This window comes from Camelus ferus, chromosome 19, assembly GCF_009834535.1.
Source record: "Camelus ferus isolate YT-003-E chromosome 19, BCGSAC_Cfer_1.0, whole genome shotgun sequence".
NCBI classification, from domain to species: Eukaryota; Metazoa; Chordata; class Mammalia; order Artiodactyla; family Camelidae; genus Camelus; species Camelus ferus.
Window position 1 is genome coordinate 5,183,500 of NC_045714.1, and position 23,653 is coordinate 5,207,152.

Sequence of the window (23,653 nt, forward strand, 5' to 3'; positions counted from 1 at the left end):
GATAATGACCCTGTGTCTGGGTTAACCGGCCGCAATTTGATCACCGCACCATGGTCACGTAAGGGAATATCCCTGCTCCTTCGAGAGGCATATTGAAGTACTTGGGGGCAAAGAATCATGATCTTTGTAACTTATTTACAAGTGGTTCAATCAGATAATCACAGTAGGAGAGAGAAAGCAAATGTAGTCAAATGCTAAAAATTGGGGAATCAAGGTGAAGTAGATATGAGATCATTAAACTACTCATACAGCTTTTCTATAAGTTTGACATTTTTCTAAATTAAAAAAAAACTGAATAAATGGTCATGTTCATGAGACTGAGTTAAGAGGGTCAGGGAACTGGGGCAGACAGCCAGGTGTGTGTGCGCACGCCCACACAGGCACACTCGCACATTGCACCTACACGGGCACATTCACAGCCCCGTGCAGGCACACGCATATGTACTCTTGGGTGCGTGCCTGAGCGTGCCTGACACCTGACAGCACACACACACACGTGTGTGCACACAGACACACACACACACACACACAAGCACAGGCACAACCTCACGTCCACACCTGCTCGCACCCACCTGTGTGGCCCAGAGCTGCAGCACCAGCGCCCGCGCCCGCATCTCCTCCAACACGCCCATCTCCTCCAGGTGCAGCAGGTAACTCTCCAGCCATTTGCTCCGGTGGGCCCGGGTGGCCAGCCTGGCTGGGGACAGCAGCTTCCACAGGTGACCTTTGATCTTGCATACCCGGTCCTTATCCCCTGCAGGGATGGAGCACAGAGGATGGGGGTTACAGATCCACCTCCAGCCCAAGGCCTCCCAGTCCTGACCTCCTAAGAGGCCAAGGGTCTTCTGGGTCTTACTCTGGTCGGGGTTGGGGGTAGTTCCTGTGAAAAAGAAGCTACAGGGACAGGCCCGTGGGAACCCCAGCGGGAAGCCCTTTAAACATTGACCTGGCCCAGAGTAGATGCTCAATAAACCTTTGTTAAATGAACTGGTTTCTTTGCATAGCAGGGAAGGGACAGGAAACAGGGAGCTGCATTCTCCCTTTCCAGGGTCTGATCCCAGAGCCCACGTGCACGTGGAGACCCGGCGAGCAGACTCAGCACAGCTTCACTCAGGAGACATCAGAACCAACCTAGCTGACCAGCAAGCCAGGGCAGATGGCTCTGGCGTCTCAAACTCAACTACCTGCAGGAAAGGCAGGTACAGTGAATGAGGGGGGCCAGGAAGGGGCCCAACGGGAGGGTCGGAGGGTCGGGTCCAGGGCGGCCCTACTCAGCTCCACCCACCAGCCCCTCAGGCCTGACAGTGAAACGGCCCAGCACGGCCAGGCAGCCTGGGTTTCCAGAAGAAGCTGAAATCCAGATGTTCACGCTTAATCTTCTCATGTGATTTCAGGTTAGTATCTACGTAAGGAATGTGTGATCACCGCGCAGGCCACAAAAGCGTCTCAGAAGGTCAGCTTTGGCTATTGGATCACCTGTTCGCAATCACCATTAAACAAACAGTGGTGTGTTCACAGCCTGGAACACCGTGCAGCAGTGAAAACCAATGAGGAAGTTCCTTATGTGCAGCCCCAGCCAGGCCCACACAAGCAGACTGTTGAGGAAATAAAGCCAGTTGCTTATTGTTTATACACTATGTTAACACTACAAGATGATGCTATATTTACATATACACGCGCACATTTAAGATCTAGTTTTTCCAAAATCACCCTTGGGAAAGGGCGAGCCACTTGGATGGCTACGAAATTCCAAAGTACTAGAAACTCTTGGGCAAATCACTTTGTATCTCTGAACCTCAGTTCCCCATCTGTAAATTGGGGACAACCTGGCTCATAAGACCATTAGGAGGACTCAAAACAGAACACACGTGGTACTGGCAGGGGTTTGCTACAGTCCTGCCACTTTTTAAGGTATTATTTATCAGCCCCAGTGTAATGACTCAATGCTATGAATCAGAACTGCCAGGCCCGTGTGACTGGTAACTCTGCTGGAACCAGGGGAAACAGGTTCGATCCCAGCCCTCCATGCTGTGTGGGCTCTGCGGAGGCCCTGTCCATCTCTGGGCCTCAGTCTCCCCATCTGTAAAACAAGGGGGCCTAGGCTTAAAAACACCTCTATCCCCTGGACACCTAAGGGCACAGTCCAGAAAGGCCCCCACATTTTTAAAGTTTTGTCTTTTACCTTTAAAATGCTTTCAATTTTTGCATTAGACCTTGTGATTCTTTGATATAAGAATGCCTCCCTCCCCCCAAGCAATACATTAGCCAATAATCCAGGGAAATGAATATTCCAGAAAGAAGCAGTATGCTTCACTTGGGGCTCTATTTAACTCCCTCTTGTGTGAGAAGCACCAGACTCATGGTCTAAGGGTCCCAAGAGGGTCGATTTTCTTTTAAAACATGTGTATATTTTTTAAAGCAGAGGAGGAGAAATGCTTGCAAATGGTAAATAACAACAGCAGTAGCAGCAACAATAATAATAAAAGAACAAGAAAGAAACTCTAGGAGTTCAAGTGGACATACCCCAAAAGAGTTTCTCTCCATCCCATCTCAGCCTTCCCAGAGGCAAAAAATCTATACATGTCCCCACATTAAACACACCCATAAAATATACCCACTGCTCTGCACCCATTTTCATAACAGCAGATTTTTCTCCTATAGCAGCACATCCCATTCCTTCTTACAGTTGCACAGCTTTCCTTTGTGTGGAAGCATAATTTATTTAATCAGCCACTACTGGTGGACATTTAGGTGGCTGGCAGGGTTTGCTGTAATAAGTGACACGGCAATGAATATCTGTGGATCTCTGGACACGTGTGAGCATTTCTGTAGGGTAGTTCCGAGAAGTGGCAATACAGGGTCAAAGGAATGTGTATTCTACATGTTGATAGGTTCTGCCAAATCTCTTCTAAAGGAGCTGTACAGCTTCACATGCCCCACAGCAAGGTCTGGGGGCTGTTCTGTACCCCACCTCCAGGCCCTCGCTGAGAAACCTCCCCAACATTGTCACCTGCTGTCCACACTGGGGAATGCAGTCTTCCTTACTCAGCGCAGAGCTACTCCCAAAGTAACAGGGAGGGCCCCCCTCTGCATCTACCCAGACTCCCCTGGAGCTTCGTAAGGTGGAAAGGGCAATGGAGAAATTACTCTTTCCTGGAGAAGCAATCGGTGCTGGGATGTGTCAGTGCTTTACGCACAGGATTTTGCAATCAAAGTTTCCATTTTGCTGGCTCTGCCACCCACCACGCTGTGTGTCTATGACAAGCGGCTTCACCTCTCTGAGCCTCGTTTCTTTACACAAAATGAGTTTAATAATACCAACCTTCCAGCACTGATAGCAGGATTCAATAACATAAGAAGTTGCCTCTAAAAAGACGTTAAGAGTCATGAACAGGCAACTCACAAAGAGGAAAAGCAAATGGCTGGAAACAAAAAAAATTTTCATCACAGCAGTCAGGGATGCCCATAAAACCAGATACCCCTTTTTGCCCATCAGATGGGCAAGGATTTAGAGACTGATAATTGCATGTTGACAACAGTTGTGGGAAAATGCAAATTAAAACAAGTTACCCACCTCTGCCCATCAGATTGGCAAACAAGTGGAAAGACTGATAAAATCTGATGGGGAATGAGCAGACTCCTTCACTTCGAGCAGGCGTATGAATTGCTTCATGGTTTTGGAAATGATGTGGCAATAGCACATAAAAATTTTAATGTGTATGACTTCTGACCTGGCAAACCCACTTTCAGGAAACTGCTAGAGAGAAATAAAATCACCAGCTGGTAGAAGATATACAAGTACAACGAAATACTATAATAGCCACGAAAAAAGAGGAAATAATTATAAACATCTTTTGGAGGGAGGTGGCTGCCCAAATACCGACCTGCGAGCTGCTAGGAAGACGTTTGGATTTTTAAATGGTGATTTTACTTCCTTCTATTTTGCTTGATTTTTCTAGGGTTTTCTAGGTATAGTATCAGATTATCTGCAAATAGAGATAGTTTTATTTCTTCTTTACTCATTCTTACACTGGTAAATGATTTCTCATATCTAATTGCATTGGCTAATGCCTCTAGAAGATGTTTGTATTGACAGGGGAGAACATACAGCTATATTGTTAGGTTAAAAAAATAAGTTGCAGATAATAGATATAATCCCTTTTTGTAAAAACTCACAGTGACACCCTAGATATGTTTGTCTGTCTGCATTTTCAAAATAGAATATGCTTACAAAACACTGTGCAGGGATGTATCAGCATGCTAACATTGGTTTCCATTGGAAGCTGAGCTTGGAAGAGTAGTATTACTTTTTACTGTCGACATCTACCACAGGAATATGCTTCTTTCTTAATTTAAACAATCAAATGTGTTAAAGTTTGATTTTTTAAATACATAAATAAAGGAAATGGGGGTAATGAGCTGTCGTAAGCCCTGGATGAGATAATGCTTAACCTAGTATCTGGCACATAGAAAGTGCTCAACAAATAGTGTTTTTTCTTATTATCTCAGCCAATCCTAACAGCCACTCTCTAGGAAGATCTTACTGTTCTCCCCATTTTACAGACGAGATCACAGAGGCACAGAGTGAATACACAAGAGCCAGTAAACCACCTCAAGCCATCTGAGCCCAGAGTCTGTCTCCATCACTCCCTTCAACTGCTCCTCTAGAAAAAAGATCTGAGGCAAAAAGAAGTTAAGTAACTTGCCCCCAAATCATCAGCAAGGAAGTAGCAGAGTAGGGATCTGAATCCAAGTTTTGCTGCAAGTGTCTGAGACCAGGACACACAGTATTTCTCAACCTACCTGAGGTACCTGTCAAACATGCAGTTTCCCAGCCTCCCTGGAGATTCTGATTCAAATGGACTGGGGTGGAGCTTGGGGACTTGTGTCATTATTAACAAGGGTCCCAGAGGATTCTTCTCACGGGGAAGCTTGAGGCACAGTGGCTAGGGGACAGTGCAGCCCAGTGTTCCTGCGGCCCCAGCACACTGAATCCAGCAGGAAGCTCTTTGCTAATACTGAGTTCCCCTGGAGCCACGATAATGAATGAGGTGGGTTTTTCAAACGATGTGGAAAGTCCTAGATGTAGAATTCAGTGAAAACTCCAAGTGGCAGAGCAATTCCTCCAGTGTGCTATGTCGCTGTTACAAAAGCACGGGGACCGTAACTCAGAAAAATGAAGGCATGTGTGCCCGGAAGGACATGTACAAGAATGTTCACAACAACCTAATTCACAGCCCCAAACCAGAAACTACCCAGATGTCCATCAACCAGGAATGGATAAACAAACTATGGCTATTACTCTAATAAAATACTACACAGCAATGAAAAAGAACAAACTATTAATCACACAACAACTTGCATGAATCTTACAGGCATGAAGTTGAGTGAAAGAAGTCAGACATGAAAGGGCACATATTGTATGATTTTTTTTATAGGAAGGCCAAGAACAGGTAAAACTAAGCTGAGGTGAAAGAAATCCATACAGTGGCTAGTTTAGATCTACTTCTCAGGTATGCATTTATGACCTGTGTGCTTTCCTGTATATAAATTATACCTCTGTGGGAAAAAAAAGAAATTAAAACCCTTAAAAATAGAAAACAATAAAATGACACACAAACGTATGTGTGCATGTGTGTGTGTGTATCTAGAGAAAACTCTGTCAGGAGATACTCCAAGCTAGAAATAAGGGTCACCCCTGTGGAGGGGAGGGGTGGTGGTGGGCTGGGATGCGGAGAAAGCAGAGAACTCTTTTATCGTTCCCTCTAAATTAGTCTATGTGATTTGAATTTATTATAACTAGCATAAACGATTTGTAAAAAATTTTAAAGCAAATTAAATCTTAAAACAAGAAAAGGAGCACACACACACACACACAAGGTCCCTAGGCCCCACTCCAGATGTGCTGTATCAGAATTTCCAGCAGGAACCCCAGCTCCGGTCCAAGCCCTGCCTCCCCAGCACTGTGCTCTTGCATACCCCGAGTGGCAAGGAGCTCACTGCCTCCCAGGGCATTAGAATGTCTTTCTGCCTATGTGGCCTATGATCCTTCAGCTTGAGGGTGGACTCCTCCTCTGGGTCCCTCTGTCAGCCCTGCCACCCACCAGGGCCCCCACAGTGCTTACCCACTGACAGTGAGCCACGTGCCAGTTTGGGGAGCATCAGGTCAAGCTGGCGGAAGGTATGGAAGACGTCGGCTGAGTGGACGCGGTCCTGGGCCTGGCTCTCCTGGGTGTGCGGTGGGGCCTGGACACCATACAGAGTCAGGTAGCCAGCTCTGGGGGCAGCAGACAGCTAGTCAGGGGGTCGTCCTTGGATGCTCCCAGCCAAACCCTCCCAGGGGCTACCCACAAGCTTTTCTTCACTCGCACTTCTGAGCAGCACCTAGTCTTCCTACCATGTGACAGGGACCGTTCTGAACCCGACAGTCAGGACGAAGGAAAACAGACAAGACCCTCACATCCTCATGGAGCCGACACTCTAGTGCCGGAGTCAGACAGACAGAGAAGTGAGTTTTATGTGCTCAGGGGGAGGGGGAGCGGCTCGCGGTTAGGCTGAAGGATGAGAAGGAACTCAACGTGGGGAGAGCTGAGGGAGGGGGCCGAGGCACAGGGAAGAGCCAACCTCCCAAGGCAGGAAGGAGATGGGGTGTTGAGCACTCCAAGGAGCCTGGTGAGCAGAGCAGAGTGAGGGGTGGCTGGTGGGGCGAGAAGCGGGCACCGATCAGGAAAGGAAGTTCCTGCCTCTGGAGAGGCAGTCAGGGCAGGCTCCCTGGAGGAGGCAGGGTCTGAGCTGAGCCCTGCAGAATGAGCTGGGGGAAGGGGTTTGGGCAGAGGGCACAGGCCTGGGACCACACGAACATGTACCACCGTATTGGTGTGTCTGTCATCCAACTTGCCCATTCCCTTTCTATTTCAGGGGCTGCAGATGGAAATGAAAAGGCTCAAGGCTGCTGCCAACCCGGGAGGCAAGAGCTGCAGCCCAGGGATCCATTTACATCTGCCCCCTGTGTTGTCCCTGCTGTTCCCATGGGCCGAAACACACTCAGCTGCCATCACATCGTCCCCACCTCCCCCAGGCCCACAGCTTCCTCTCTGACCTCTTTGCCCCCACAAGGACACAAGGTGGCAGAAGCCAGGAGACCCGGGAGTTGTCCTGCTGTGAACTTGCTGGGCGGTTTTAGCTGCACCTCTCTGGACCTCAGTCTCCCCCATCACACAATGACAGGGTGGGCCAGACCAGCATCACCCAGATCAGCTATAGCCGCTGACAATGTCCAGACCACTTTAGGGCGAAATGAGAAAAAGCGGACGCATCAAGGGTCCCACCGGAGAGTGCAGGCTCAGCATGCAGGCCTGCCGGGACCACAGCCATGGGACTCTGGGCAAATGACTTAGGCTCCCCAGGCCTCAGCTTTCTAATCCATCAAGCGGGGTTTGTAAAGTATGAGCTCTCTGACTCGTAGAGCCACTGTAAGGACCAACTGCATCAGCACACATTGAGTCTGTATGTACACACATATGTATCATAAGTGTTCCCGTGGGCTCATACGTTTCAACGAATGCCTGCCCTTTATTCTGAAACTGTGTGGTTCTAAATTTTTGGGGGGTTGAAATGTCTTGATTTTGTGAGATGCTGGTCATTAATGGCACCAACAAAAACATCGAGCCGTCCTTACTGGTTCTCTTTCCCTCGCCGCCCGTGGCCACCTTCCTCCATCCCCGCCACCACCGAATCAAATCTTTCAGCAGGTCCCCTCAACTCCATCCCCCAAAGCTACCCAAATTGTCACCACCTCCCCTGTCATCTCCTGGTCCAGGCCACCATTCTCAATCACCCGGGCAACAACCACAGCCCCCTAACAGGTCCCCCCACTTCCCTCTCATTGCCACACACCTGACCTACGGTCTAATCTCCACCTGGCAGCCAAAGAGAGCTTTTAAAACTCTAAGTCCAATCATGTCATGTCCCACCTTAAACCCTCAATGTCACTCATCTTACTTAGAACAAACTCCAAAGCCTTCCAGGGCCTTGTGGCTCCATGAGACCTGGTTTCTGCCAAGTTCTTTGACCTCATCCCCCTGCCCCTACCTCCTTGGCTCATTAGGCTCCAGCCCATTAGCCCTCCTGCCAAGCATCTTCCTACCTCTGGGCCTTTGCACTTGCCATTTCCTTCGCCTAGAATCTTGGCATGGGGGGCCTCTTATAGGCAGACCTCAGCTCTGAGTCCAGGACCTCAGAGAGACCCTCCTTATCCGTCTGCTTAGAAGAGTCCCCCAGACACTGTCACCCCATCTGTGAATCTCTGTATTTCTCACTCTCTGACATAACCGTCTGTGTTTATTGATTTATTGTTCATCTCCCCACCTAGTGTCAGCTCTGTGAGTTTCGGGACTTCATCTGTCTTCTCCCTGTTGAACCCCCAGTGTCAGGAATAGTGTCTGGCACTGCTGAAGGAAGGAACATTCAGTCCTACAGTTCTTAATATAAGCTTACAAGGTCTGATAAAAAGTTAAAGTCCTGGGTTTGTCTCTCAAACATTTTGTTTTCCTGGTCTGTGAAGTTCCAAGGTCTGGAAGCCACAGGAAAAGATGGTCTCTGAAGTCCTGTTTGCCACTCCCTCCCTGGGTGACCAGGTCCCCTTTTTGGCCTGGGTCTCCTTTACAGCTCATAGACTGAGTCAGGCAACCACTCGGGGTCCCAGATGCAACATGTCATCGGTCAGCCTTTGCTTTGAGTGTCCCAAACTGCTCCCCCCGCCACAGAGTCCTCCTGGTTGCCCTGGCCACTGCTGACGGCTGGCCCAGGTCCAGAGTGCGGGGCTCACCGGAGTAGGAAGCTGTAGGAGAAATCGAGGAGACCCATCTCACGCCAGCCACTGCCTGCTTCCGCGGTGTCACCCAGCAAGAGAGTGTGGAGGTTGGTGTACATGGCCTCCGTGAGTGCCTGGAGTTCCCTGTGGAGGAGAGTCCTGGGGCAAGGAACAAAGGAGTGAGAGTGTCGCTTACAAAAGGAAATATATGCACACGGGAGCCTCCCTCCCCAAATCTCAACAGGACTCCAGCTCCCCACTGGCAGTGGGGGCCTTTGGTAGATCGGCTTAAACAAGGTGATATTATTATTTCTCTCATCATCGTCAACAACAATAGTTACTATTTACTGTACTAAGCACAGGGATTTCATTTCATCTTTTGATATCCCTGGGGGCAATGGTTACTACTATGATACCCATTTTACAGATGGAGAGACTCAGGGACAGAGAGGAGAAGGACTTGCCCAAGGTCACCTAGCCAGTAAGTGATCTCGATAGGATTGAAGTCCTGGTCTGCCCAGCTCCAGAGTCTGAACTCTTAAAGTGCATCCCCGCTTGGGGCACAGAAGCTTGGATAAGGAGCCCACAGACTTCTGGAAGAGAGAGAACTAAGAAAGCAACCCTTCCTCCTTGAGATTCAAAGTTAGGAAGGCCTGTTTGGTAGTTAAAGTGTCCCTTGACCAAGGACTGCTAATAAGACATGACCCCAAGTGACCACTACCTGAGGAATAGGGGAGTCTGGCTGGTGACCTGGTCTCAGCATGTGTACCTAGGAGCCTGAGAAGAATCAGTTCAGGGAGAGCATGTGGCTGAAACTAAGCCTCCACAGTACAGTCAACACTGAGTCATGACTGAGTGTACCATTAGAAGTCAAGAAAGGTAGGATCTTCCATCTAACTTTAAGCCCCTCTACATTCTGCAAGGACCTAGACCAGCTGGTGAAGTGTCCATGGGGCCGTGCAGAGCTGATGTTCAACAGTGACACCTCGTGGCAGAAACAAGAACAGCGCTAGCGTAAGAATCAAATGCTCCAGGTGGAAGAGAATGAGCTGTGGAGTCTGCAGACCTGGGTTCAAATTCCAGCTCTGCTACTTACTAGAAGTAGACCTTGGGTAAGTCACTTCACTTCCCTGAGCCTCAGTTTCCTCACCTGTAAAATACAGATAAAAATACCTACTCCTGAGGCTACTGCACAAATATGAACACGTGCCTATCAAAACCTGGCATTCAGCAGGTGTCTTCAAGTGGAGGTCGGCATCATTCTGTGCCCCTGCACCTAGAAGGGTGACCAGCATATAGCAGGTCCTCTGGTGTTTGCTGAATTAGTAAATGTGCTCACAGGTCTTGTTGATGTAAGTATCCCTTATGCTTCAGGACTTGCACCACCTCCTAGCTGTGTGACCTCGGGTGAGTTACTTCTCTAAGCCCCTGTGTCCTCATCTCTAAAATGGGGCTGCAAGTTACTTACCCTCCAGCATTGCTATGAAGACTCATGAGATCATGCATGACGCCAGCAGAGAGTATGGACTCAAAAATATTAATCACTCCACCACCTCCCTTTATTTGATAGATGTGGAAACAGAGGCTCAGAGAGGGGGAGTGACTTGCCAAAAGTCACACAGCTAGGTAGTGGGAAAGCTGGGATTTGAATCTAGGCCTGGCTGACCCCAGCCCTGGTCTCCTTCTACTAAAATCAGGGATGCCTCTTAAGAAGTAAGGAGTTCTTCTTCAGCCCAATTCTCTTGGGTTATCTTTGTGCATTTTCTCAAAACAAAATGTCTTTCCTGGACACCTGTGGTGGAAACAAGATCAGCCCACACAGGACTTGAACTCCACAGGCAGATGCCGACCGCCCACCCTGGCCCACGCACGGGTGCCGTCTGCGGCCACTCACGGTTTCATCTTGGACTTTTCATCACTGGGGCTGTAATGCGGAAGCTGCACATCAAAAATCCTCTCCATGAGGAAGACAGCGTAGGCGTGGAAGTCCAGTCTGGTGCGAGGCTCCCACACCACCATGTCATAGGAGTGTGGGTCCAGGAGGACAGTGACATACCTGCCCCCCACCAGCACCTGGGAAGTTGGCAGGGATGGAGTGAGGAGTTCAGCTATGAACAATAGTCGTTCTCAGTGGGCAAGGGCTTACCCTGTGCCAGGCACTGGCCCCACCAGGTACTTAAGTCCTCTCATCTACCCCTCACAACCACCCTGTGAGGCAGGGACCAACATTCACCCATTTATAGCTCAAAAGTAAGGCTTAGAGAAGGGACATAATGTCCCCAAGATCATACAGCTGAGAAGTGGCAGAGCTGGGACTGGAATTCGGCACTTTTCTGAACCAAAGGTTATGCTCTTAACCGCCTCACTTTTAAGAATCTGCCTCGGTTATCTTAGTTACTGTAATATCTCTAGCAAACCAGGAGAGAGTCTGCACACAGAAGACAGAGGATGATGTAAGCGCATCATAGGTGGATGGGTTGGATGGATGAATGGTTGGCTAGCTGAATGGATCAATGGACAGATGGATGGAAGGGTGCTGGTGGATAAATGCTAGTGGACACAACATAGGTGGGTGGGTGGACAGATGGAAGGAAGGATGGAAGGAAGTTTTTGGGTAAATGCTAGTGGATGTGAAAGCAACACCCACTTCTTTGGAAGGCTGAGCTCTGCATGCAGCTCAAGAAGGGAAGGAAGCAGCACTGGAGAGCTGTAATCCTGCAGCCAACAAAGGTCAGGGAATTTTCCCTCAAATGTCTGCGGAGGGGGTCACACAACTCTAACTGGGCCATTTTCAAAATGTCATCTGTGAATCACGTTACTCAAATTCTCTTATAAAAATACAGGTCAATATCCAAGAAAAAATGCTACTGGATGGATTATTAGATGGGTGGATAAATGGAAGGATAGATCACTGAATGTATGTTGGGTGGAAAGAAGAATGGATGGGCAGCTAGAGGTTGCTTGCAAACTAAATGTATGAATGAATGTTGAGCACATGGATTGCAGGATGCCAAGCGGATATTGGGTAAAGAGATTGAAGGATGAATGTTGGATGGATGGAAGATGGCAGGATACATGGAAGGTGGTTGTTTGGATGCTGAAGTGGTGGATGGACAGCAATATAGACAGATGTATATCAAGTGGACAGACACTGGATATTGAATGGGTAGGTAATTGAATATTGGGTGGTAGTAGCAGATGGATGGAAACATGGGCAGATAAATGGCAGAATTGAAGTTGGTGAAAATTAAATATACGGATGAAAGATGGGTGGATGGTAAGTACATGAGTGGAAGAATGATGGATACACTTGGATAGACAGATGGAGAAATAGATGATGGATAAGTGGATGGATAGACGGATGCTGGATAGATATTTAGAAAGATGGATGAATGAGTGGGGATACATGGAGGCTTGATGGAAATGGGATGTATGAGTGAATATTGGGTAGATATCAAAGTGGAAGAAGGCTGCTTAGATATTGGGTAGACAGGCAGAGGGACAGATGTTAGATGGATGGGTGGATGTTGGATAGATGGAAGCTAAATAAATGGATAGAGGTAAGTTAGATGACTGTACAGGTATTGGATAGATACTGAATGACTGCACAGCTCAATGCTGGGAAGATGCTAGAGGGATAGTGAAGGGATGGATGTTAGATTACTGTTGGACGTACAGGTGGACAGGTGCATAGAAAGTGCCTGGACCACTGGATGGTTAGTGTATGGATGGATATTGAAGAAATCAGTAGGCACCAGCTATAAAGGCCCAGCTGCTCACCCCCTTCCCTCCCAAGAGGCACAAGGGGCACTTACAGTAAAGATATCACCATGCTTCTCCTTCATCCTAGTGAGGAAGCTGGCAGCATCTTTTCCAAACTCCAAGGCATGGCCCAACCAGGGGATACTGCCCAGGTCCAGGGGAGGCTCACCAGGTCGCCTGCAGAAGCAATAGCACTTGTCACCATTTGATAAATCAGGGAAGAGAATAAAAAGTATAAGGCATGGGGTGTGATTTTCAATGGAGAGGCCATCTTCCTGGAGGAGACATTTAATCAAAGACTTGAAGGTGGTGAGGGAAGGAGCCACATAGGAGATTTTCTTCAAAAGAGAAGCTTCCGGGCTGAGGTCAGATCGTGCCTGGTGTGTTCAAAGAACAAGGAGGAGGCCAGTGTGACTGGATTGGAAAGAGAAAGGAGAAGCAGCAGAAGCTGAGGCCAGATCAGTAATGGGCCAGACCAGGCCTTGCAGGTGGCTCTGAGGACTTCAGCTTATGCTCTCAGTGAGGTGGGGCTGTGGGGGTGTGGAGCAGAGCAGGGACATGATTTGGCTTACGTTTTTAAAGGACCCTTTTGGCTGCTGAGCAGGGAATGGACCAAAGAGGGCTGAAGCTGCGGGACCAGTTGAAGTTGATACATATTAGGGGGTCCAATCAAGGTGGTGATCTCTCTGCAGATAGGAGAGCTTTCCAGAACGCAGGGGTACAAGGATACCGAGTTCTCTGCTGGAGTGAGCATGGACCAGGGTTCTGTCATCTCACACTTCCTGTCATGCCCACAGAGAAAGGATGAGGCTGGCGAACGTGGTTGGGTGGTAGGAGGTAGAACAACTGGCCTCATCAATGACCCCATCACTGACCCCACCTGCCTTTCACCAGCTCAGAATGTGCGGTATCTCAGGAGGCCAGAGGCCAGGCCCACAGCCTGTGGGGATGTCCCAGGGGTACAGGTAGCTCAGCCAGGGGTAGGAAGGTTGTGTGTGTGATATTCAAGGTCAAAAATCTCATCTGTGAGAGCAGAGACGCCTCTGAGGATATGATAACAGTATTTGTAGCTCACTGTTGTAGATGGAATTCTAAGATGACCACAATGAACAACACCTTCTATAATATCCTCCCACTGAGTGGGGTAGATGGTACAGTTGACTTTAAGGGAAAAAACCATTCACCTTAGTGGGCCTGACCTAATCAGGTGGGGACAGGGCTCTTCCTGGCAAAAGAGACTCAAAGCATGAGAGATTTGACATAAGGGAGCTTCTCTGTTGCTGGCTTTGAAGATGGAAGGGGCCACATGTCAAGGAATGCAGGGGGTCTCTAGGGGCTATAAGTGGACCTTGGCTGACAGCAAGCAAGGAAAGGGGGACTTCAGTCCCACAACCATGAGGGGCTGAATTCAGCCAGACTCCTCCTTGGAGGTTCCCGATAGGAAGGCAGCCTGGCCAACACCTTAATGTCAGCCTTGTAAGGCTCTGGACAGAGAACCCAGCCACACTGTGCTGGACTTCTGACCTACTGAAGTGTGAGCTAATGAACTGGTGTGGTTTTCAGCTACTAAGTGTGTGGTGATTTGTTATGCAGCAAGAGATAATTAATACACTCAAATTTATAATTGCACTTTCAATGGGCCCTGCCCTTGGCCAAGTACTTGTTATTTGAGCATTACATTTCATCCTCCCCTACCACCCTCTGAGGGAGGGACTACTAGCTAAGGAGAGCTACATCATGATCAAAAAATGGGCCTTATAATATTGCGGGGCTGGTGCTCATGGCAGATCCTGGGAGGTCCCTAACCCTAGGCTAGGGCCCTGTTTTAGTCATAGAATTATCAGAACCACTGGATGCAGAGAGCTCCCTCTACTGAATGAGTGAATGAGTGAGTGAATCATCCCATCTTTTCTTTCTGTGGATTCATTCACTCCTTTACCAAATATTAACTACGAAGCAGGTACCTTCCTGGGAGCTGCAGATACAGCAGTGAACAGGGAGGATGAGGCGATGTTTTTCATTGCAAACGATAGGAACTCAACTCAAAGTGGCTTGAGCCCCCCCACCCCCCAAAAAGAACGCAATTTATTGGCTCAATCAGGGCAAGACCAGGGTTGAAATCCTGGCTTCAGGGAGCTGGTGGGGAAAACACCTTCAGGTACAGCAGGATCCAGGAACTCCAAGGATGTTGTCAGGATTCATTTCACTCTATCTTTCAGCTCTGATGTCTACTGTGTTGGCTTCACCCTCAGGCAGCCTCTCCCTGCATTGTGTCGGGGTGGCTCTTAGCAGCCCTGACATCCTGCCAGCTCAGCCATCCCAGTGGGAGTCTCTTTGTCAGTGGTCTTAGTGAAAGTCCGGCTGACTCAGGTTGGCCTTGTTTAAGTCAGATGCAAATCCCTTTACTAATCCCTGAAGTCACATGGGATGCTCACGTTGGCCGGCCCAGATGTCCAGCCAACTCCTGGAGGTGGAGTTGGAGACTGGAGCAGTTTCACTACACTGATAAGTAATTAATGGCCTCCCTGGACTCAAGTCCTTTGCAGTTTATTCTACATGGTCTGGCCCTGAGGTTTGAGCAACAGCTATATGTCAGGCCCTACGCATCTTCCAGATGTTTCCTGCTTGGTAATGATGGCTGATACTTGATGAGCCCTGACTGTGTAACAGCCGTATGAGGAAGGAACTGTTACTATCAAGTCCATTGTACAGCCGGTGAAACTGAGGCACTGAGGCGTTTGCCTGAGGGCCCACCATGGAGGATCTGGGTTTCTAATCCAGGCAGGTCTGGCTGCAGAGCCCACATTCCTGATGCTACCCTGGCCCCAAGTCACCCCAAGTGGACATTTGCACATTCACTTTGCAGATGAGGAAACTGAGACACAGAGAGGTTTCAGCGACCTGCCCGAATGCAAGTCAAGGCCTGAGATTTACCCCTAAAACCTCTTTTGGGGTGTGGGGAGGGCTGGGGCTTCCTTTCTCTGCTTTTTATCCTGGCTGCTGCCAGAGCTCCCCAGCAAGCCTGGTGTTATTTCTGGCAGCTTTCATCTTTCCCCAGAAAAGTTCCAAGGAGGCGCAGACAAAGGCAGGAAGCTGGAGCCCAGGCGCCTGACCCCTGATGTGCCAGCAACTCCTCCAGCCCCTGGGCCTTGAGTCCAACTCAGGCCCAGGTCACATTCCAGAGTGACTCAGCCAGAGGCCAGTGGGGGCGAGGAGGCTCTATTTTGGGGTCTGTGGTCTCCAGCCTCACCCACTGACACTCTCACTGTTCTGAGGCACTGCCAGTCCCTGGGAGTCAGGAATGCAGGGTTTGACTCTCTCGTCTCCAGCTCCTGCCCACACAGTAGATGGTCACCTGCACTTCCTGGTTCAAATACCAAGGCATCTTTTCTGAGTCTCCCCTAGAGCTTTGATTCCCATCATGTGGGTTCCCCCCAAATCTGCCCATTCTCTGCTCACAGACCCCAGCGCCAATCCCATCACCTGTCCTGTCTCTCCCACTAGAACTTTTGCAAAAATCAAGGAGAGAGTCAAGCATGGATATCACCCACCTTTGGGTCCCTTGAAGTATCACAACCTCTCTGGACAGACGTCCCATGAGGGTAGACACTTCTTGTAGACCCAGCACTTAGAACAGTGCCTGGTACATAGTAGATGCTTAATAAATATGTCTCAGATGAATGAGACATGCACACAGTTGTTGCTCAACGGAAGCACGTCTCCTAGACTTGCTGAGAGGGTTAAGGGAGCTAATGCAGGTTAAGTGCCCACCACAAAGCCCACGCTCTGGAGTGCCCAGAGCAGAGGCTGCATCACTTAGCTGTGTAATGTTGGTGGACTACCTGACCTCTCTGTCCAGCAATTTCAATTCAATTCAGGGCCTCAGGGAGGATATAATGGAGGAACAGAAGGGGCTGGTTGCTGCCCAGCTGGACTGGAACAACTTGAGCTTCTGTTTAAACTGCTTAACCCACTCTTTCCCTAGGGCTCAGCCGCAGGCTGTTTGCCGTTAACCAAGGGTCTCCGTAACCATCTTCCACTCCTTCCTCTCACTGCCTCCCACTGTGTAGAAAGTAAGTCATCTTACTCTAGTTTTGTAATAGACATAAATTCATAGAATTGCTTCTGAGCATAATGGGAAAAAAAAAACAGTAGGGCAAGTATAATGATAAATAGAACAGCTGCAAGTTGGAGGGCAATAGGGAGTGGCGGAGACTGTGACAAGGTTTAGAAAGGGTTCTACTACTGAGTCCCAGGCAAGAGTTGCTAGATCTTCCAATTTTTCAGGAGAAGCTGTAAATCTGGAGTTTTATGTTTGGAATCCCCCAATTTTCTCCCCTTGTACTGTGTGATCCGCACCAGACCCACCTGGGGCTGAATCCAGACATGGACTATCATTTGGTGACCTCTGGTTAGTGCATGTTGGAATGAGACAGATTTATTTGTGCCTAGTAAATTCCATATCCTGCAAGGGCCCAGATCAGCCCTTGTGCCACTAGGAACCCTCACCTGATGCCGCTGTGGCTCTGTTCCCTCTAAAACGGGAGTTTCCCCCTCAGGAGACCTCTTCCAATGCTCCCTATAACTGTCACACAAGCCCAAATGGGAAGAGAGATGCATTCAGCCTGCCGGAGCGGCTGGGGCATGAGAGACCAGCTGCACCTCAGAGCACAGACAGAGAAACTAAGGCCCAGAAAGCAGGAAGGATGTTTCTGATACCCATACGGCAGATCATTAGTCCTGGTGGGCACAGGAGTCAGACTCCTAGCCCCCAACCCAAGGCCTCCAGACTCCCAGCTCACTGCCTCTCCCAGGAGAAAGCACTCCTGGTTACTGGGCCGGGTTTAAAAGCTCCTTGCCATAATGGCAGAAGTTTGAATTTGGACTGGGAGTTAGGTGCCATTAAAAGAATAATTTAATACATATTCTCAGGCAGAATAACAGAATAGTGCCTGTCATTGTTTTTTTGACATGCATGCTGAAATACTTAGTGGTGAGATACCATGATATCTGTAATTTCTTTAAAAATGTTAACAACTGTCCAATCGAGGTGATGGATACAAGGGGTTCTTATGGTATTCTTTTTATTTTTCTGTACAGTTGAAAATTTTCATAGCTAAATGTTTTTTAACTAAAAAATAAATAAATAAAAGACAAATAAAGACAAGATTTGTTGACTGACTAAAGTGGTGCTTTTTTTTTTTTTTCTTTTTTAAACTGGGTAAAGCATGAAGTTTGGAACCAGCTAGATATAGGATATAACTTCTGTGTGGCCTTAAGGAGGCCACTTAGCCTTTCTAAGTATCAGCTGTAAGGTGAGCTGATGGCTGTTACCTCGAGGGCTGGTCAGGAAAAAGGAATGAATAATGAAGAGTGCAGGGCCTCGTGTGTTTGACCCAGACTTTTGATCGCTGTCTACACACAGCCTCATCTACTTCTTTTTCCAACACTTGATTATTTGTCCTTCCTTAGGAATCTTCTGGTCATAGCTGCATCTCTTACTATCTTAACATCTTGTGATTTGAGAATTTTGAGCATTCAGATCACTTATAAAATGTGTGGGAAGAGTGAAAATTCAAATTTTCCTGAAAAGCAAAAATTCTGGCAGCCCAGATTTTTAATCCAGGCAATATTAAATAAGTTTCTTAGCCTCTTTGAGCCTCACTTTCCTCCTCTGTAAAGCAAGGGGTGTGGCGGAGGGTATAGCTCAAGTGCTAGAGCACATGCTTAGCATGTACGAGGTCCTGGGTTCAATCCCCGGTACCTCTTCTAAAACAAATAAATAAGTGAACCTAATTACCTACTCCCCCCCCCAAAAAAATAAAATATTAAAAAAAAAAAAAAAACCAAGGAGTAACAAGAGTGCTCCCTTGCTGAGATGGGAGGAGAAAATGAGATTGGGGGCCTAAATTGGGGTCCTTGAGGGGCCTCCCCAGGAATCATGCAACTGTCTCTGCAACCATCAGTGACCCCCATACTCACACTTCTCACCAGTACTCACTGTTGACATCCCTAAGCCACCCACTGGTATAGAAATCAACACCTCGCTCTCAAAGATAAATTAGCTCTCTGGAATAATAGCAAGAATTACCTAAAATAACATTTAATTGGCATTCCCTCTAAACCAGTGATCCACTCTCACATACATGAGCATCATCATCATCCCCATTTTAAAGAATAGAAAACTGAGGTAGAGAGTGGTTATTCAACTTATTCCTATTTCCGGAGGCTGCGAGTTTCCATATGCTGAGCACCCAGGTACCTGCCTCCCAGAATCCATGTATTCTATGACCACCCTCATGTATCCCAGAGAAAAAGCACAGACCAGGGGGCCCCACAGGATGACCACAGGACATTGTCTGAAATAGCAAAGAACACTGGAAATAACTTAAAAGTCCACCAATAGGGACAAGAATAAAAAGGGAAAAAAAAACTCTGCCAGCTCTTCATACTAAGGAATACTACACAGAAGATCAAAAGAATGAATTAGATCTCCACGTAGACATGTGAATCGATGTCAAAACTAAAATCTGGAGTGAAAACCGCAAAGTTACAGTCCGAAAACAACTCTATACAGAGTTACCCAAAAGCCTCACAACTTAGGAAAAATAATTCATTTCTCCATAGGAAAACTTGTCTGTTGACTTTTTCTTTTTTGTTTTCAGTGTTTCCAGGCAGATGATTGAATGCATGGTTTTAAATTTCACCTGGAAAGGTGTCCAGTGGTTGAAGAAAAATACCGTGAGCTCATTGTTTAGAAATTCAACTAACACATTGTTTAAAAATAAAAAGTTTCCAGAAAACTTCTGGAATTTTCAGACACTGCTGTATATGCACACACACTTCCACCGCCCTGTGTTATCTACAGGCTAATGTCTATGTTATAAGAGGAATTTTTAAAACAGCTGGAAGACTGAGGAGTTATGACAACCAGAGGCAGTGAGGTACCCTGGATGGGATCTTGGCACAGAAAGATGTTAATGGAAAAACTGATGAAACTCAAATAAAGTCCGGGCTTTGGTTAGTCATAACAGGCTGGTGTTAAATTTTAGTTTTAATGATTGTACCCTGATAATGTAAAACGTTAACAATAGTGGCAATTGTGTGAGCGGTATTTGGGAACTCTCTGTACAACTCTTCTGTGAATATGAAACTGGTCTAAAATAAAAAGTGTATTTTTAAAAAGATCTGGAAGGTTCCTCCTACATTAATCAACAGGAGAGGTCCAGAATTGTCTGAAACGTGGTTAGAAGGGCTTCCGTCTTATCTATAATGGGATAAATGTTTGTTTTAAGTTAAATGTATTCCTTGTGAGATTCAAATCAATTTTTAAAAATTTTTTATAGAAAGAAAAAGGCCTACTTTCATCTCCTTGATTTGAGATGGATGCATTTTACTTTTTCTCCCAAATTGCAGATTCTCAATTGAGCAGGAGAACCTTTGGGACTAGGAAACTAAGACATGGGGTCCTGGTTCTTCTCTGCCCAGGCTATGGAACCCCAGCAGAAGGGAGACCCCCTTCCTGGGCCTGAGTTTCTCAAGCAGAGGGAAATACAGAGCCTACCCAGCCCCTTCATCCAAGCCGGGGCAAACCTGGGGAGGGTGGTTCCAGCGCTGGTAAGAGGGCATCCTTCAGAGCCTCTGCCTTCCCCGGCCTCAACTCTGCCACCTGTGTAATAGGGGTGAGAAGCAAGGTGGCCCCTTAAGGCAGCTGAGAGCGAGGCGAGAATCTGATACCGAGTTGGTGCGGGATCCAGGTAGAGGCTGAAGAGCAGGAGAGGGCTTCTTCCACCGGGAGTCACACAGCCTGTCCACAAACCCACTCTGCGCCCGTGACTCTCGGTCCCAGGCATCGTGCTCTGGGCCAGGCCTGGCCGAGCTGAGCGTGTACGGTGGGGGACCAGCCTCCTAGGACCTCTGTCCTGCACCTTCCCAACCGCGTCTCCCCACTTTGCGCCTTCTTTGCAGCTCGGCCTGGTCCCCTCGCCCGGGATGGGGCGGGAGGAAGAGCGCGGGAGCCCCCTCTGCAGGACGCCGGGTCTCCCACCTCCGAGGGGCTCGCCCAGGGGTTGTAGGGGACGGTGGGAAGGTGACCCCCTCCTGCCCAGGGGACTGGAGTGGGGCTCCGCCGTGGCCCTGCCGCCAGCTCGGCGACCCCCTCAATGCGGCCGGGGTGCGGGCTGGAGCGGGGACGCCCCCTTTGTCTAGCCCGGGGGCAGCGCGGGCCGGCCGGGCTGAGGGGAGCCGGGGCGGGCAGGGCGCGGGGTACTCACCGCGTGCGCCGGCGGGTCAGCAGCAGCAGCAGCAGCAGCGCGGCCAGAAGGCCGAAGACCACGGCCCAGGACATGGCAGGGCCGGCAACGAGGCTGCGGCGGCCGAGCGCGGGAGGCGGCGGGGCTGGCTCGGGGGCCACGGGGACGCAGTCCCGGAGCCGAACCCGCCCCCGCGCCCCGCCCGCCCGCCCGCCCGCCTGCCTCGGGGCGGGGGGCGGGGCCGCGATCCCTCCCAGGTCTGGAGGGGTGGGCAGGGTCGCTCTACGAGACCCTCTTGCCCGACTCCCTGGCCCAGGAAAGGGGAGGGAATGTGGGTGGAAAATGTGGATGCGGAGGAGAGGAGATGCGGGTTGGAGGGGAGGAAGGAGGATGTGGTGGGAAGGGAGGGGTGCTGTAGGGGCAAAGGAGGGGATGTGCAGGGAGGGAGGGGTTACACGGGGCGGGGGCGGGGGGTATTTGGGGAAGAGGAAGGAAGGAAATATAGGGGGCAGAGGGGTGTTGGGGATAGAGAAGGGAGTGTGAGGATGGGAGGTGACGCGGTAGGAGAGCAGAGATTGTGGCGGGAGGGGGCGAGTGGGGGCGCTGTCCGCCACATTCCTCCGAAACAATCACCACTCTAGCCCCCTCCTCATCCCATCCCCACCCCAGAAGGGCTAGAGACCGTTAGTTTTCTATTCTGTTGGTCCTGGGTAGGGTTGGGCTGGATAATACCGCCCCCTACATTGCCTTCAACAACTACAGTGGAACGCGCACAAGAGCTCAGAGCATCTGGCTGAGTCCCCCGTCCTCACCTGCTATAAGGAACAGACCAATGAATGTTCTTGGAGCACAGCAGGGGCTCAGAATACGGTGCCATGGTCACAATTACCTGGTGCTTGGGGTGCTGGCCTCTGGTGCCGGCGGCTCTGCAAGAGACGTGCCTTGGGCACTGGCAAGGTTTGGACCTCACTCCGCCCTCAGCGCTCCCTACATGCCCCCCACTCCAATTTACCCCTGGGAAACCTTGGGCAGGGATCGTACCCTCTCTTAGGCCAGTTCCTTATCTGGGAACAGACAGGTCAGAGTTGTACTTTCCCTTAGGGGGTTGCTGTGAAGAATTGATGAGAGCTTGTCAGTACAGAGAATTGCAAACTCTGAGTGCTTGGCACGTGTGAGTTTTGTGAGACAATGGGCAGAACGTGGACCTGGGAAGGTCCGATGCTAATCCTATGTCTGCCACTCACTGCTGGGTGCATTTAGGCAGGTTTCATTTCATCTTACAATAGCCTCCTGGATGAGCTGTTACTCCTCCCTGGCCTCCTGGCTTCTGCCCTTGTTGATCTACAGTCCATTCTTCCTGCAGTTGTCAGACGGATCCTGCTAGAACCGAAATCAGGTCTTCTACCTGGATCCTGCTCAGAACCTTCCATGGCCCCACCTCAGAGCCCAGCCCACATCTTTACAAGGTCCTATAGGAACTGTGATCTGTCCCCTCCTGACCTCATGTTCCTCACTCTCTGCCTCATCCACTCTGCTTCAGCCACAGTCATCTCTCATTCTGCCCTAGATGTGCCACTCACTCCCACCCCAGGGCCTTTGCACTTGCTATTCCTTCTGACTGGAACACTCTTCTCTTGATACTTGTGCAGCTGGCTTGTTTCATCACGTCCCTAGTCCCTCTTTGCTCAACTGTTATCTCCTCCAAGAGGCCCTCCCTCACTGCCTGGTCTAAAGCGGTCACATCAGCTCTGTCTATTGCCTTGAACTGTTTTTCTTCTTTTTTCTTTTTTTGACAGAACTGAACATTTCCTGCTGTCACATTAGAGATTCATTTATTTGCCTGTTTAATGTCATCTGTCAAGGCAGTTGGATGACCCTCATGTAGCCTCAGCAGATTCAGAACATCAAGAGACAAAAGGAGTTTCTTGAACTTCTTGTTTATTTATCCAGCTTTATCCACCAGTGAAGCCAACAATCCCAAAAAGGCCACAGAACAGGCCTGGAGGGTTTTCTCCAAATTTGGGGAGCCCCATGGGGAAGCCTTCTGGCAGTGGGGTTCACAGCCCAGCTTGGCCAGTACTAAACCACATGACCCCAGGCAGTCTGTTCCACCTCCCCAGGCCTCGGTGCCTCATCAGTGAAACGGGGATGAAGTGAGGAGTAAATGGCCTAATCCAAGTGACACACCTGTCAGAGTGCCTGACACACAGTGAACATTAATGAAAGTCAACTGCCATTAGCACTTAATCCTTCCAATTCAGCCTCTCACCATATAGGGGGTCAAGGCTTTGTCTCAGTTTTCTCATCTGAAAAATGGGAAGAACAGTTCCTTACTCATAGGACCGTTGTGAGGACTAAATTAAATGATGAGAGAATGAAATCATCCAGCTCAGGGCCTGGCACATAGTCGGTGCTCAGTAAATGTTAGCTCAGCAATCCCATACCTCTGGCTGGAGTGAAAACCACCATTACCTCAGTCCAAATCCCTCTGAAATAGCATGTCCCTCTTCACCCCTCAACACAGGGGCAAGCCCCTGCTCCAGGAAAAGAGGCCAACTGCTCAGGCACCAAAAAGAAAAGAATGTTTTGGGGCTCCTGGTTCTCTCCAATTTTGTTCAGGAATCAGGCAGGTGTTTAGGAAGATGGACCCACCCTCATCCTAGGGAATGAACCATCATTGGTCTGAGGCAGCCAGAGATATCTGTCTTTGCAAGGGATTGGTCCAGGGGTGGCCACATGAGTACCATCTGGGCTTTTGTTGGAGGTTTCTGGGAAATTTTTCCTCCCTATTTGCCTCATTTTCTTTGGTGGGGGTCATTGTGTAAGG

At 49.1% G+C, this 23,653-nt stretch overlaps 1 protein-coding gene across 2 annotated transcripts in view; it reads right to left on the bottom strand.

Moving 5' to 3' along the window:
- The window catches only part of PTGIS (prostaglandin I2 synthase), a 35,073-nt gene extending 13,878 nt beyond the window's left edge, over positions 1–21,195 (bottom strand). The window contains exons 1-7 of one of the 2 annotated variants that reach the window (XM_032461350.1): positions 20,848–20,974; positions 20,168–20,243; positions 12,628–12,751; positions 10,707–10,885; positions 8,828–8,971; positions 6,126–6,277; positions 573–754 (exon numbers count right to left, since the gene is read on the bottom strand). In XM_032461350.1, coding sequence (XP_032317241.1) covers positions 573–754; positions 6,126–6,277; positions 8,828–8,971; positions 10,707–10,885; positions 12,628–12,657 — 687 coding nt within the window. In that variant the 5' untranslated portion in view covers positions 12,658–12,751; positions 20,168–20,243; positions 20,848–20,974. Of the gene's footprint in view, positions 1–572; positions 755–6,125; positions 6,278–8,827; positions 8,972–10,706; positions 10,886–12,627; positions 12,752–20,167; positions 20,244–20,847 lie in introns of both variants that reach the window. The other variant, XM_032461349.1, reaches the window with a different exon arrangement.
- Positions 21,196–23,653: the final 2,458 nt, after the last annotated feature.